Below are 13,222 nucleotides of genomic sequence, written 5' to 3' on the forward strand. Positions count from 1 at the left end.
CCAGCCTGCTCATTATTTTGAAAACCTTTATCAAATCTCCTCTTAGCCTTCTTCTCTCCAAGGAAGACAGTCCCAATTTCTTTAATCTATCCTCATACCTGAGATTTTCTCATTCCTGGGAACATTCATGTAAATTGCTTCTACACTCTCTCCAATGCGTTCACATCCTTCCTATAATGCGCACGCACAAGTGTACACAATACTGAGATCTAACAAGTGTCTTAAATAAATTCAACATCAGCTCCCCTTATTAATAAAGCCAAGGATACCGTATGCCAGTGGATCCCAAATATCTCCGTATCATGGCATATTTCAATGAGATAAGCAATTCCATGGTACATCTGCTCTTTTTCAGCTGAATTGATTGCTCATAAACATCATATTTACTTGCATATACTTTGGTTACAATTTTACTCAAGAAGTTTGCAAATAGTGAATACAACAAACTAAAGAAGGACCAACACACTCAAATTTCAAATCCACCAGACACTATTTATTTGTAACTATTCATGGACTTATATCTGTTGCAAACACTGCACTCTGTTCAGGGGTCTGAATTTTGCAAATAACATTTCATATTAGTAACAATATTTTTCAAAGATATTTTCTAGTAAATAATTGATCTGATATATAATTGAAATGAAATGGGTCAGAGCAAAATAAAACGCACAGTCAAGTAAGTTGCATTTATCAGGTTAGCGGGAAATCTGTGCTAATTGTAGACAGCTTCTCACATTACAGTAAACTAATATCTTCTTCCTATTGATTTTAACAGGACTACCTTGGTGCTTACATTGTCCTCACTGCAGCTCTAGCCACCATAACGTATTCCCATTACTATGGTCTTTCATCTGGTTTTGTGGGATTTGGTCTGACCTATGCATTAACGGTAAGTAGACCCAGTTTGCCTTTGTCAACGATAGACACCCTCCAAACCCTCAACATCTCCCTGATTGCACTAGGATCATGTCTGATGTTGCAATCTATCTCTGCTTGTGCCAGAACACAGAATCAAACTGAACATTTCTGAAATGTTTTAACTAGATTTCCATTCAATGCAAAACTAATTGTTGTATTTGTCAGTTACAAGACATTCTTTGGCTTGTTATTTTACGGCAGGTTTTATGATTTAATCAGGTTTTCGAGAATGTGGTTGACTCTTAATTGCTCTCTGGGCAATTAGGGATAGGCAACAAATGCTGGCCCGGCCAGTGAAACACCCTAATCCCATTAATGAATAAACTCGACTCAAAGAGTCAAATTACAAGGAGAGATTAGAGAAAGTATAGGTTGAAATCCCCAAAACTTACATGGTTAAGGAGTGATTTGATCAATTTTTTTCAATATATTAAGGAGAACAGCTAATCGGTGGAATGTTGGCTTCTATGATTCTTGTTCATTCCCAATTATAGAAGCTTCACCTTTGCTGCCATGCTTTCAGTTCTGGAAGTCCCATCCCACTCTTCTCAGTCTCTCTACCTAACTGTCTCTTCTTAACCCACGCCCTTTAGAACAAGCTTTTGGTAGTATAATCTAATATCTCCTGAAGTGACTCAATGTCATACTTTATGAACTACCTTTGGATATTTCATTACATTAAAGATACAAGTTACTGTTGTTAGCTGTGAAGCACTGTGGGTTGTCCTAAAAGTCATTATTTAAATGGATTTTTTTTTCTTTGCATAGGTTTGTAATTACCTTAATTGGGTAGTGAGAAATCTCGCTGATTTGGAAGTGCAGATGGGAGCTGTGAAGAAGGTGAACAGTTTCCTGAACATTGAGAGTGAAAATTATGAAGGAACCATTGGTATGATTTACAGATACAATCCATCCCTTGGAACATAAGCCTAGAAGTAAAAAGAAATAGCTGATAGAACTGTTCCTGTTCCAGTTTACAGTAATGCTTTGTTTAGTTATACATAAAAATGAACTTCATAAAAATTGATACATGTTGATATTCTGAGATGTATAAACATTAAGCACATCAGGTAAAATTTTACAATAGTAGTAATGCTGAAAATAATTCTTTTGGCATTCTGATTTGCTTGTTAGCAATAGCAGTATCTTGCTAATTTGACAATTCTTTATTTGTGAGCATAGTTAATGGGAATTCGGGGCTGCCTCAGCTAGAGGGCTTCACAATTCCATCCTCGCCTATTTCTCACTTGGTTGCTCTTTCCAGCAGTCCCTGGATACTAACCAGCAGTAGTAACTCAGTAATGTCTTCTATTCCACCCTAGCCTTACATCTGTTCCAGTTGACCACTGTACACAGGACAGGGATCAGATATGATGCTTTCCAAGTCAATGTGGTTTAATTTTCCCACTGACAAACAAATTTATCAGCTGTCTGAATTTCTATAGCTATTCTATTTCACACAAGATCAATTCTTGCTTGGACTTCCCCTGTATAAGGGGGAAGATTCCACAATTCCATGCCCAGAGAGGAACCCCTTTCCCAGGGAGACAGTACAGTAACAGTTCCAAGAAAAAATCATCTTGGATTTGAAACGTTAACTTTGTTTCTTTCTCCACGGATTCAGCCAGATCTGCTGAGTTTCTCCAGGACATTGTTTTTATTTTAGATTTCTAGCATCTCATTACTTTGCTTTTAATACGATATCACAACACAGTCCATTGTATATTCAGAGATGGTACCTATGTTAAAGTTGTACAGAGTACTGGTTACACCCTCTCTGGAATATTGCATGTTTCAGTTCCAACGAACCTCAGAAAGGATATGTATTCCTTGGAGCAGCGATTCACAACAAATGATTCTGGAGCCAAAAAGGCTAAATTCCGAGGTAGATTGATAAACTAGGCTTGAATTCACTTATGTATTGTAGATTAAAAGGTAATGCAGTTGCACTGTTTAATGTTAAAAGCTTCTAATTTTCCTGTGATATGGGATGGTACCAAAGAAGGGTAAAATTGCAAATATTACATTGTTGTTCACAAACATTGAGGCAGATAAAGGCCACACTGGCGAAGATTTTAGGACAGTAATACTGGAGAAAATCAACAGCAATTTGAACAAGTTAACTCCATGGCTACTCACTCGGTTTCTCATAGGGCAGAACTTCAGCAGCAATGTGGAGATGAAAGAAATAATGAATCATCTAATGATCTAACATAACTCTCACTCCTACACACTTATCACTGAAAACAGCATCCATTCATTTAAAGCCATTCAGAACTTTTAAACCTCCTCATATGGTTAATCTCTTGTGACAACAGATGCTACAAATCAGATAATGAGGCAGACCATAATGAAATGCAATAAGACCTAGACAATATCCAGGCTTGAGCTGAAAAGTGGCAAGTAATATTCACCCCACACAAATGCGAGGCAATGACCATCTCTAACAAAGAATTTACCATTACTCCATGACATTCAATGGCATTACCATCACTCAATACCCACATTTTTGGCAGCAGGAGGGTTGCGGAAGGTGGGGGTTGCGGATGTCATCATTCAATAGAAACTAAACTGTGCTAACCATATAAATACAGTGGCTACAAGAGCAGGTCAGAGACTAGGAATCTTGTAATGAGTAACTTGCCTCCTGACTCCCCAAAGCCTGTCCACCATCTACACAGTACAAGTCAGGAGTGTGATGGAATACTCCCCACTTGCCTGGATGAGTACAGCCCCAACAACACACAAGAGGCTTGACACCATCCAGGACAAAGCAGCCAACTTGATTGGCATCACATCCACAAGCATCCACGTCCTCCACCAATAGCAGCAGTGTGTGCCATCTACAAGATGCAGTGCAGAAATTCACCAAGGCTCCTTATACATCACCTTCTAAATACACTTCCATCTCGAGAGACAGAAGTAGCAGACACATGGGAACATCACCGCCTACAAGTTCCCCTCCAAGTCACACATCATTCAGACTGAGAAATTGATTTCATTTCCTTAGTGCCACTGGATCAAAATTCTGGAACTCCCTCCTGAACAGCATTGTGGGTCTACCTACACATAGACTACAGCAGTTCAAGAAGGCAGCTCACCACCACCTTCTCAAGGGCAACTAGGGATGGACAATAAATGCTGATCAACCAGTGATCCTGTATCCCATGAATGAATTATTTTAAAAACAGGTATTGTTCTAGGTACATTGGGCTCATTTTTGAACCTTACGTCTCTCAATTTGCTGGAACTTTTACAGATCTATAAACAAAGAATCACACTGGGACCTTTGACAATTATAAATTATGTCACTCAGTCTGTGGGTGTTGGTTATCACCTGCAATTTCCCTTACGGCAAGTTCTAGAATCCAGTGTGTGTCACTTTCCTGAGCAAGGGCAGGGAAAGTCAGTAGGTAAGTTGTTCTGAAGTGCTTATATGTGACTTGATTTAGAATAAGTAACAATGGATGGAAGCCAGGTCCTAAGATCTACCAACATCTGTTTGAGATTATATGTAAATTTTACATCTTAACTTTCCATATAGACCCATCCCAAATCCCAGAAGACTGGCCGCAGCAAGGAGAAATAAAGATTCAGGATCTCTGTGTTCGATATGACCCAGCTCTCAAACCTGTTCTTAAACACGTCAAAGCCTACATCACACCAGGTCAAAAGGTAATTAAGAGAATCTTACAAATCGTATTCTTTAATGGTCCTTGTAAGAAATTGGATAAATGTTGCAAACTTATTGTAGACAATGGGGCAGGCACAGCACTCCACAGTGAAATGGAAACGAGAGGGAACCTCATACATCAACCAGGTAATACCAACAGCCTAACAATTAAAGAAATTTCAAATTCAAAGCTCAGATTTGGCTTTTATCTCACTGGTTCTCAAATACTGTTGCTCTACAAGACTTATGTTAATTTTCATGTCAGAGGTATAGGATCTCTTTTTTTGTTGAGTTGTGTTAGTGTGCTGTGTTGGAGCTACAGACAAACAGTACTGGTAGCTGCTTATTTTGACAGGCTTTGAGGAGTATAGATAGAAATTCACTTTTACCATTAGTAGAGCTGTCAATAATCAGGAGGCATGAATTTAAGTTAAGATGTAGAAGGGTAAAAGAAGAATTGAGTAATAATTTTCTCACCCAGAGAGAATCTGAAACCCACTGCCCGAAAGGGTGGTTGAGTCAGAAATTCTTGTAACATTGAAGCAGTATTTAGATATTCATTTGTGTTGTCATTACCTCCAGAGCTATGGGTCACGAGCTGGAAAATGGGGATAATGTAGTCAGATCTTTGTTGATTAGCATGGATGTAAAGGCCCAAATAGCCTCTTGTGCTGTAACCATCTATAATACTATGAAAAGGCTTTCAGTCACAATCCTACAGATGGTAGCTTCGCACCACTGGCTCCTCAGACAAGCACATACACCAGATGTCCGAACCTCCAGTTCCTCTTGTACTGAGCAGGGTTACTATTGCAACAACACATCATCAGTAGGGTAAAACTAACTTGTCTCGTGACGTTCTAACATGAAAAGCTGAGTAATTCACCCTATACCCTCTGAACTTTACAGCAATGAGAGGTGATCTCATTGAAACACAACAAGATGTGAAAGGGCTAAAAAGGATAGATACTGTCAGGTTCTCTCCCTGCCTGGATAGGCTAGAAATGGGCACAGTTTCAGGATAAGGGGAAGATGATTTTGGATTGAACAAAGGAGAAATTTCTTCACTCAAATGGTAAATCTTTGGAATTCAACAGATCCAACAAAATCCCAGAAGGTTGCAAATGCAATATCAATATGTCTATTTAATACTAACATGGAGAATGTTTGGTCTCTAAAGGAATCAAGGGATATGGGGAGTGGATGAAAGTGGATTTGAGGATAAACACCAGCTTTGAATTCTGTCCTTCATCATTTTTCCCCACACTGACCCTTTTATATTTGTACATTGTCCCTTGCCGCCACACTCTGGTTATCATTAGCTACCTCACATCCCTGCAGTATGCCTTGTTGTTCCCCCTTCCAAATTTCATCTCACGTGAATTTTCCACTTAGCCCCACTGTCAGCTATTCAGTTTAAAGCACACTCTGCAACCCCATTAAGACAATTTTCCAAAGTTTCTGGCCCCTTCATGGCTGAGCTTTCTCTTCCCCTGTACTGGTGCCAGTGCCTTATCAACGCCTATCATTAGAATCCTTACAATGCAGAGAGAGGCCATTTAGCCCATTGAGTCCACACCAAACGTCCAAAGATCATCCCACTCAGACCCAATCCCCTCTATCCCTGTAACCACGGCTAATCTACACAGCCTGCACATCCAATGGACACTATGGACAATTTAACATGGCCAATCCACCCAACCTGCACATCTTTGAACTGTGGGAGGAAACCCATGCAGACAAAGGGAGAAAGTGCAAACTCCACACACACTCACCCAAGGCTGGAATCAAACCCAGGTCGCTGCTGCTGCGAGGCAGCAGTGCTAACCACGGAGCTACCGTACCACCCAAACTATTTCTCTTACATCGATTTTTCAGCCATGTATTCAACTCCCTGATCTTATTTACTCGGTGCCAATTCTCCCATAGCTCCGGTAAGATTCCAGAGATCATTATCTTTTATGCCATTTATGTAAATTAACTTGAATCAAAAGAGACATGTCTCTTGAGGGATTTGGGTTCAAACTTCTCTAAAACCATGTTAATTATAAAGTGTTTAATGGTGGAGGTTTTGTTTGGTGCAAACAATGTTGACGGCAACTTGGAGAGCTGAACAAAAATTGATTTCCAAACATCTCTGCACTTATTCAGACACTGAACAAAGGCATATACTTGGTTTTCAGCCAGTAGTGGTTGATGTTGTGGAAAGTGTACAAGGGTTTAATGATATATTTAAAAGACATAAAAATAAAAGCATTAGAATACAGCTCTGAATTTCCCACGATCTTGGTAAAGATCCCACCTTGTGTATTGTTACTTTTCCAATGGTTAATCTTTGCAAAGCATGCCAGTTATTTTCACTGCACCCCCTTGCCCTTAAATATCAGGATTTAGTTGTGACAGGACAAACAACTTCAAAGCAATCATGACAGAAAAAAATAGATGCCAGTCCAGATGACTGATGGATCAAAATCCTGGAACTCCATCCCTGACAGAGTTGTTGATATATCTATGCCATATTTACTGGCTTCTCAAGGACAAATTATAGTGATTGTTACAAGGTCAGCCAGGTGGACCTCATAGAATATGAGTTCCCTGACTGGGACTGTTAACCTGGGTCAATCAGGGAGCCCTGGCTGACAGATATAAACAAGAGTGTCAGGGGTTCTGTTCACTCTGAGAGCTGGCTCTGAGGGAGCTGGATCAGCGTCAAGGACTCTCTATGTGTACATAAAGGGTGACTTGGTGATGGGATACTGGCCTCTATGGAGTTATTTCACAAATAGGGATGGAATGGACAATAAATGCTGGCCCAGCCAGCAACACCTACATATCATGAATGAGTAATAACAAAATAACGTGGCTTTTAACCGTATCTCTCATACTAATCTAAAGGGGTCAACGATGGTTGCGCCTTGGTGGGTGCAGCCAACGAAACTGAAGAAAAATTCATCTTTATATAAAACCTTTCATGATCCTCAGGACACCCCAATGTGAGCCAATGAAATCTTTTTAAAGTGTTGTTCATTGTCTTGGGCAGCCAACAATGATAATAGCAGATAATTTGGTTTAGTGATGTTCATCGAGGAATAAAAAATTTAAAAATGCACCATGGGATCCTTTTCATCTGTGTAAAAAGGCGTAAGGAAACTCGATCTGACCCCCATCTTAAAAAGCCGCACCTCTGACAGTGAAGTATTTCCTTGTAATACACAGAATGTAGTGACAGCCTGGATTATGTATTCAAGTGACTAAAGAGGGACTTCTGCCTGGAATTAAGAGTTATACCCACTGAGAGATGAAGTCAGTTTTTTTAAAATTGCCATATTTTCTCAGAACGTTTTGAAATAAATTTTTTTCCCATCTTGTCTATTTGCAACCGAGCAAGGTTCTCTGTGTTTAACTTCTTCAGCATAAAAGTCAAGGTTGACACTCCAGTACAGTACTAATGGTGTGCTGCATTGTTGGAGATGCCGTCTGTCAGAGAAAGTGATGAACTTGGGCCCCATCTGCCTTTTCAGGTGAAAACAAAAGATCCCATTGCACTATTTCAATTAAAAACACAGTTGCAGTTATTTCCAGGATTTCTGGCCATATTTGTGCTTCAGTCAACATCACTAAGAACACAGTATTCAGTCCTTATTTTGTGTAAATTGCACACTTTCCTATGCTGAAAACACTTGAAGATTATTTCCCGGGTTGTAAAGTACTTATAGACATCCGGTGATAGTGAAAATGATATATAAACATAAGTCTCTCTTTTGGTAATGAAATCTCAATGTCAGATGGAGTAGAAAAGACTCTGCCTCACAATGCAGAAAGGAAACGAGTGATCTCCATCAATGGAATTCACTGAGCATTCAACATCACTAAAATATAAAATTCCTTTCTTCACTCTATTCACAGTTTTGCCATTTGTTACTCTTTGTGATAAATTTTAATTTTTTGTGCATTATTTATCCTGATCCACAGTCTTCCCACAATTATTGTTTTCTTTCACTAGAAATTGATTTTAATAATAGTGGCTGAAGGCTATAAGTCAGGATATAAGAAAATGATTGTCTACGTTCCCCACTGCTTTCCTTTACCCTTTCTCCTGAACCTTGAAGGCAGGAATGACATTGGATATCTCACTTCCATATTACCACAGATTAATGCACAATTAGTATGTCTATTTGCTCCACTGAACATGCGTTAATCAAAATATTATACAGACTGATTTTCTGTTTAATAATTCATACATTAAAGTCCATTTGACACAAATAAAGAAACAATTGTTTGCAAATGTATGTGTGTGTTGTATTTGTTTTCCAGGTTGGGATATGTGGGCGCACCGGCAGTGGAAAATCTTCCCTGTCCCTGGCTTTCTTCAGGATGGTGGATATATTTGAAGGTTAGTCCTGCCACTCATCATGCAGTCTGCCAGTGCTGCAAGCCAGTAAAATTTATTGTAAACCCCTTATTACTGCAAGGAAGCACAACATTATCTCAGTCACTGGTTTACAGCTTAGGTGGTAGTCATTTAGTAGTTGTAATTTATGATTAAATTATTTCTCTTTCTGACTGTCTGACCCTGATGTCAATTCCCAATTGAAGAGTATAAAGGTTCCATCAATCTGTAAACTATATGAGTCTCTTAACTGGTAAAAGATAAACAAATGGCTCAAGTCGCAATGAACTCAAGAATGACATTAAACTCTGAACAAAACATAACCCATTGTGCTTTTAACTTTGTGCTTTATGATTATATAATAGGTAAAATCATCATTGATGGAATAGATATCAGCAAGCTCCCTCTTCATACTCTTCGCTCAAGACTTTCCATTATTTTGCAAGACCCTGTTCTTTTTAGTGGATCCATTCGGTAAGCAAGTTCTTGGCTGCAATGCTGGCTCCGCAGTGTTCTGTGCTTAGTCTTGGAGAGCAGCCTAGAATATGCCTTAAATAGGAATGGCTCATCTGCTCAGCTGCTATATGTCAAACTGAACATCGCAGTTTACATTAAGCACAGAATCTCATTGCAGTGGAAATGTTGAATGTCAGAGGGTTGAGAAGAAAGTTGGATGTAAGAACGGAGCGCACTTTTACAATTCCTTAGCCGTTTCTGAGTATCTCAAGGACAGGATCCTCCACCTGATCACAGTAATCTTGCCTGTAATAGCCTTTCTATCAGGGGTCTTAAAATCTCTGTCACTCTGACCATGATCTCGAACCATGGTCATTAATTAAGTGCAAGTCTAAACACAGATGGAGATTTGCCAGCAGAACTGAAAGTCATCCTCCTGCTGTTAGTACAGAGCAAGAGGGCAAAAAAAATTATTCATGGCAGATAAGAATGCTGTTCTCTTAAACAGAATAGTATGGATGACTCTCTGATATGAAAAGTACATTCAATGTGGAGATGTAGCAATTTGGCTGCCAAGTTGTTGGATTAGCAGGCCATGCATCTATTTTCTTATAATTCTCAGTAGAATTTCTGTACCATTATCATTATAAAGGATACACATTGAAATTAATAAATTGTGCAGTTTAATTTCAATTTTATGACATGCATTAAGTGCAGAATGCTTGAGGGAACCTATTTTTACAAAATTCACACCAGTAGGATTTTTGTCACTTCATATTTGATTCTAATTGATAAGAAATTGATTGTTGTGATTAATCAAGAACTTAGTAATGATTTGTATTGTATAATTATTGAGAAAGTATATGAGATAGACTTTGTTAGAGTCATAGAGGTGAACAGCACGGAAACAGATCCTTTGGTCCAACTTGTCCATGCCGACCAGATATTCTAAATTAAGTTAGTCCCATTTGCCAGCATTTGACCTATATTGCTCTAACGCTTCCTATTCATGTACCCATCCATTTGCCTTTTAAATGTTGAAATTGTACCAGCCTCCACCACTTCCTCTGGCAGCTCATTCTATAAATGTACCATCCTCTGTATTAAAAAGTTACCCCTTAGGACCCTTTTAAAAGTTTCCCCTCTCACCTTAAACCTATGCCCTGAGGAAAAGACCTTGACTATTCACCCCGTCCATGTCCCTCATGATTTTATTAACTTCTATAAGGTAACCCCTCAGCCTCCAACACTCTAGTCAAAATACCCCAACCTATTCAGCCTCTCCCTATAGTTCAAACCCTCTAACTGTGGCAACATCCTTGTAAATCTTTCCTGAACCCTTTCAAGTTTCACAACATCTTTCCTATAGCAGGGAGACCAGAATTGAATGTAGGATTCCAAAAGTGGCCGCAACATGACCTCCCAACATGCAATGACCAATAAAGGCAAGCATACCAAACACTTTCATCACTACCCTGTTTACCTGCGATTCCAATTTCCAGGAACTATGAACCTGCACCTCATGGTTTCTTTGTTCGACAACACTCCCCAGAACCTTACCATTAAGTATATAAGTCCTGCCCTGATTTGCCCTATCAAAATGCAGCATCTCACATTTATCTAAATGAAACTCCACCTGCCATTCCTCGGCCTGTTTGCCTATTTGATCAAGGTCCCATTGTACTCTGAGGTAACCTTCTTCGCTGTCCACTACACAATTTTCTTTGTTATCTATTTTGTTATTTAATGATTGCAATGGACTTAAATCCTAGCCTGTGATTGCAATGTTAACCAGTTCATCTCAATTGCCCAGAATGCAATCAGCCTAAGTTTCCTCAAAAATTCTGCATAAGTGTATGTGTGACATATGCCCCTATTATGTGTGTAATCTTTCTATACTCAAAGCACACTGGCCAAAATATGGAGGAAATTTAGCACCAACTAGTAAGAAACTAATTAACTTGGCAAAAAAAAAGCCTCTTTAACCTGGAAATAGACGTGCAGGTCCTGAAGTCACACCAGGGATGATGCTGTACAGATGCTTAATGTGTTTCCCTGAAAGAAGTCTGCCATTATAATGATGCTGTTAACTTATTTTGAATAATGGAAGCTAAAATAATGAGGGAAATGTCAAGAAAATGAAGCAAATATTCACAATTTCATCATACAAGATAATTTTTTAACCAGAGGCTGTAATGTCTGTAATGGATTGTGCAAAGTGGCTGAAAAAGAAATGAAGACTTATTTACAAAGTACCTTTCATGATCAAGAGATATTCAAAACACTTCGTAGCTTGTGAAATACTTTGAAATGTGGTCTCTGTTATAAAGTAAAAAAACGTGGCAGCCAATTTTTCACTGAACAGTTCCACACAAAGCAATGTTATAATGACCAGGTCATCTGTTTTTGTGATGTTGTTTAATTATGTACAATAATAAAAAAAACAAATCGTTGTGTAAAAAGAAAGAACCTATTCCTTTGAATAAGCTCTGATTACATCTGAGTACTGTAATCTAATTATTTTGTGCACTCTAATCCATCCCTTACCAAATTATTACATTTGATTTGTGCAATGCTACAAAAAACTGACTAGTAGGTCAAGCTAATAATCAGCTGTGATACTCAAAAATTTGTTATGCTTGAAGAATACATAAAAATATGATGTAGAATTTATAGAACAGAGGAGGCCACTCAACATGGTGGGTTTATGTTCCACCTGAACCTCTTCTACCTCTCTTCATCCAAGACCTTTAAAGGTTTCTACTGTATTCTGCTTCTATTCCTTTTGCCTTTGTGTATTTGTTTAGTTTTCCTTGAAATGCATGCATGTTATTCATCTTAACCATTCCCTGTCTTTGTGGGTTACACAGACAAACCACTCTGAGTATTTCATATTGGAATTATTAATGACTGCCTGTCGAATAGTCATGGCTGGTATTTTTGAATTCTCAGCCATAAGTGGAGACCCCTTTTCATTATCTATGCTGCTATTGCAGCCATTAAGCTTTCAGTTGTCTCCATCCCACTTGGCTGCCCATTGTTTACCAAAGTGTAGTGATGGCACATAACTGCATTGAAACTCATCTAAAAGTTTCTCAACTGCACTGTTTCAATTGGCATGTCTCATCATTATGGAGTATCATTAACTGGTGTAGAAGAGACATAAATTACTAATTTTTCCAGGAAGTTGCATTCTCTCACGAGCTCTTTCATTCTGGGATTCCTTTCTCTCAGAGAGGACCACTAGGTGGGCTGTTAGAGAATTTTAAGATTATGAATGCATTTGATAGGATAGACATAGAGAAATTTGTTTCCACTTAGAGAGGAGACCAGCACTAGGGGCCATAATACAAGATTGTCACAAGGAAGTCACAGCAAAACTGCATTAGCCAGAAAGTATTTGGAATGTGCTGCCACAAAAGATTAATGGAGGTGACTATCAAGGGGACATTTAAGTGGAAGTTAGATTAACACATGAGGAAGAAAGGAATAGATATTGAAAAGGTTCCATGAGAAAAGGCACTTGTGGGATGGGAATTCACCTGTTGGAAGGAATGGTTTAGTTTTGTAACCATTATCACTACAGAATGACAAGATATAAGTGTATTCATTCCAGCCTACTTCTAAAGCTTTTTCTAATGTGCTTCCTATGTGTGACAACTTTGAGATTGTGGATGGTGAAATTGGCCTTTTGCACCAGTTGCAAAACAATCATTACCCTATTGGCATTATGTTACAGAGATAACAAGGTGTAGAGCTGGATGAACACAGCAGGCCAAGCAGCA

At 38.8% G+C, this 13,222-nt stretch overlaps 1 protein-coding gene across 6 annotated transcripts in view; it reads left to right on the plus strand.

Moving 5' to 3' along the window:
• Positions 1-13,222, plus strand: part of abcc9 (ATP-binding cassette, sub-family C (CFTR/MRP), member 9) — a 172,563-nt gene that overhangs the window by 146,859 nt on the left and 12,482 nt on the right. For all 6 annotated transcript variants that reach the window (XM_048610046.1, XM_048610048.1, XM_048610047.1 and 3 more), the window contains 5 exons: positions 776-889; positions 1,687-1,807; positions 4,463-4,593; positions 8,906-8,984; positions 9,347-9,455. In XM_048610046.1, the coding sequence (XP_048466003.1) occupies positions 776-889; positions 1,687-1,807; positions 4,463-4,593; positions 8,906-8,984; positions 9,347-9,455 (554 nt within the window). The remainder of the gene's footprint in view (positions 1-775; positions 890-1,686; positions 1,808-4,462; positions 4,594-8,905; positions 8,985-9,346; positions 9,456-13,222) is intronic.

Source organism: Rhincodon typus, chromosome 22, assembly GCF_021869965.1.
Source record: "Rhincodon typus isolate 14 chromosome 22, sRhiTyp1.1, whole genome shotgun sequence".
In the NCBI taxonomy this organism is placed as follows: Eukaryota; Metazoa; Chordata; class Chondrichthyes; order Orectolobiformes; family Rhincodontidae; genus Rhincodon; species Rhincodon typus.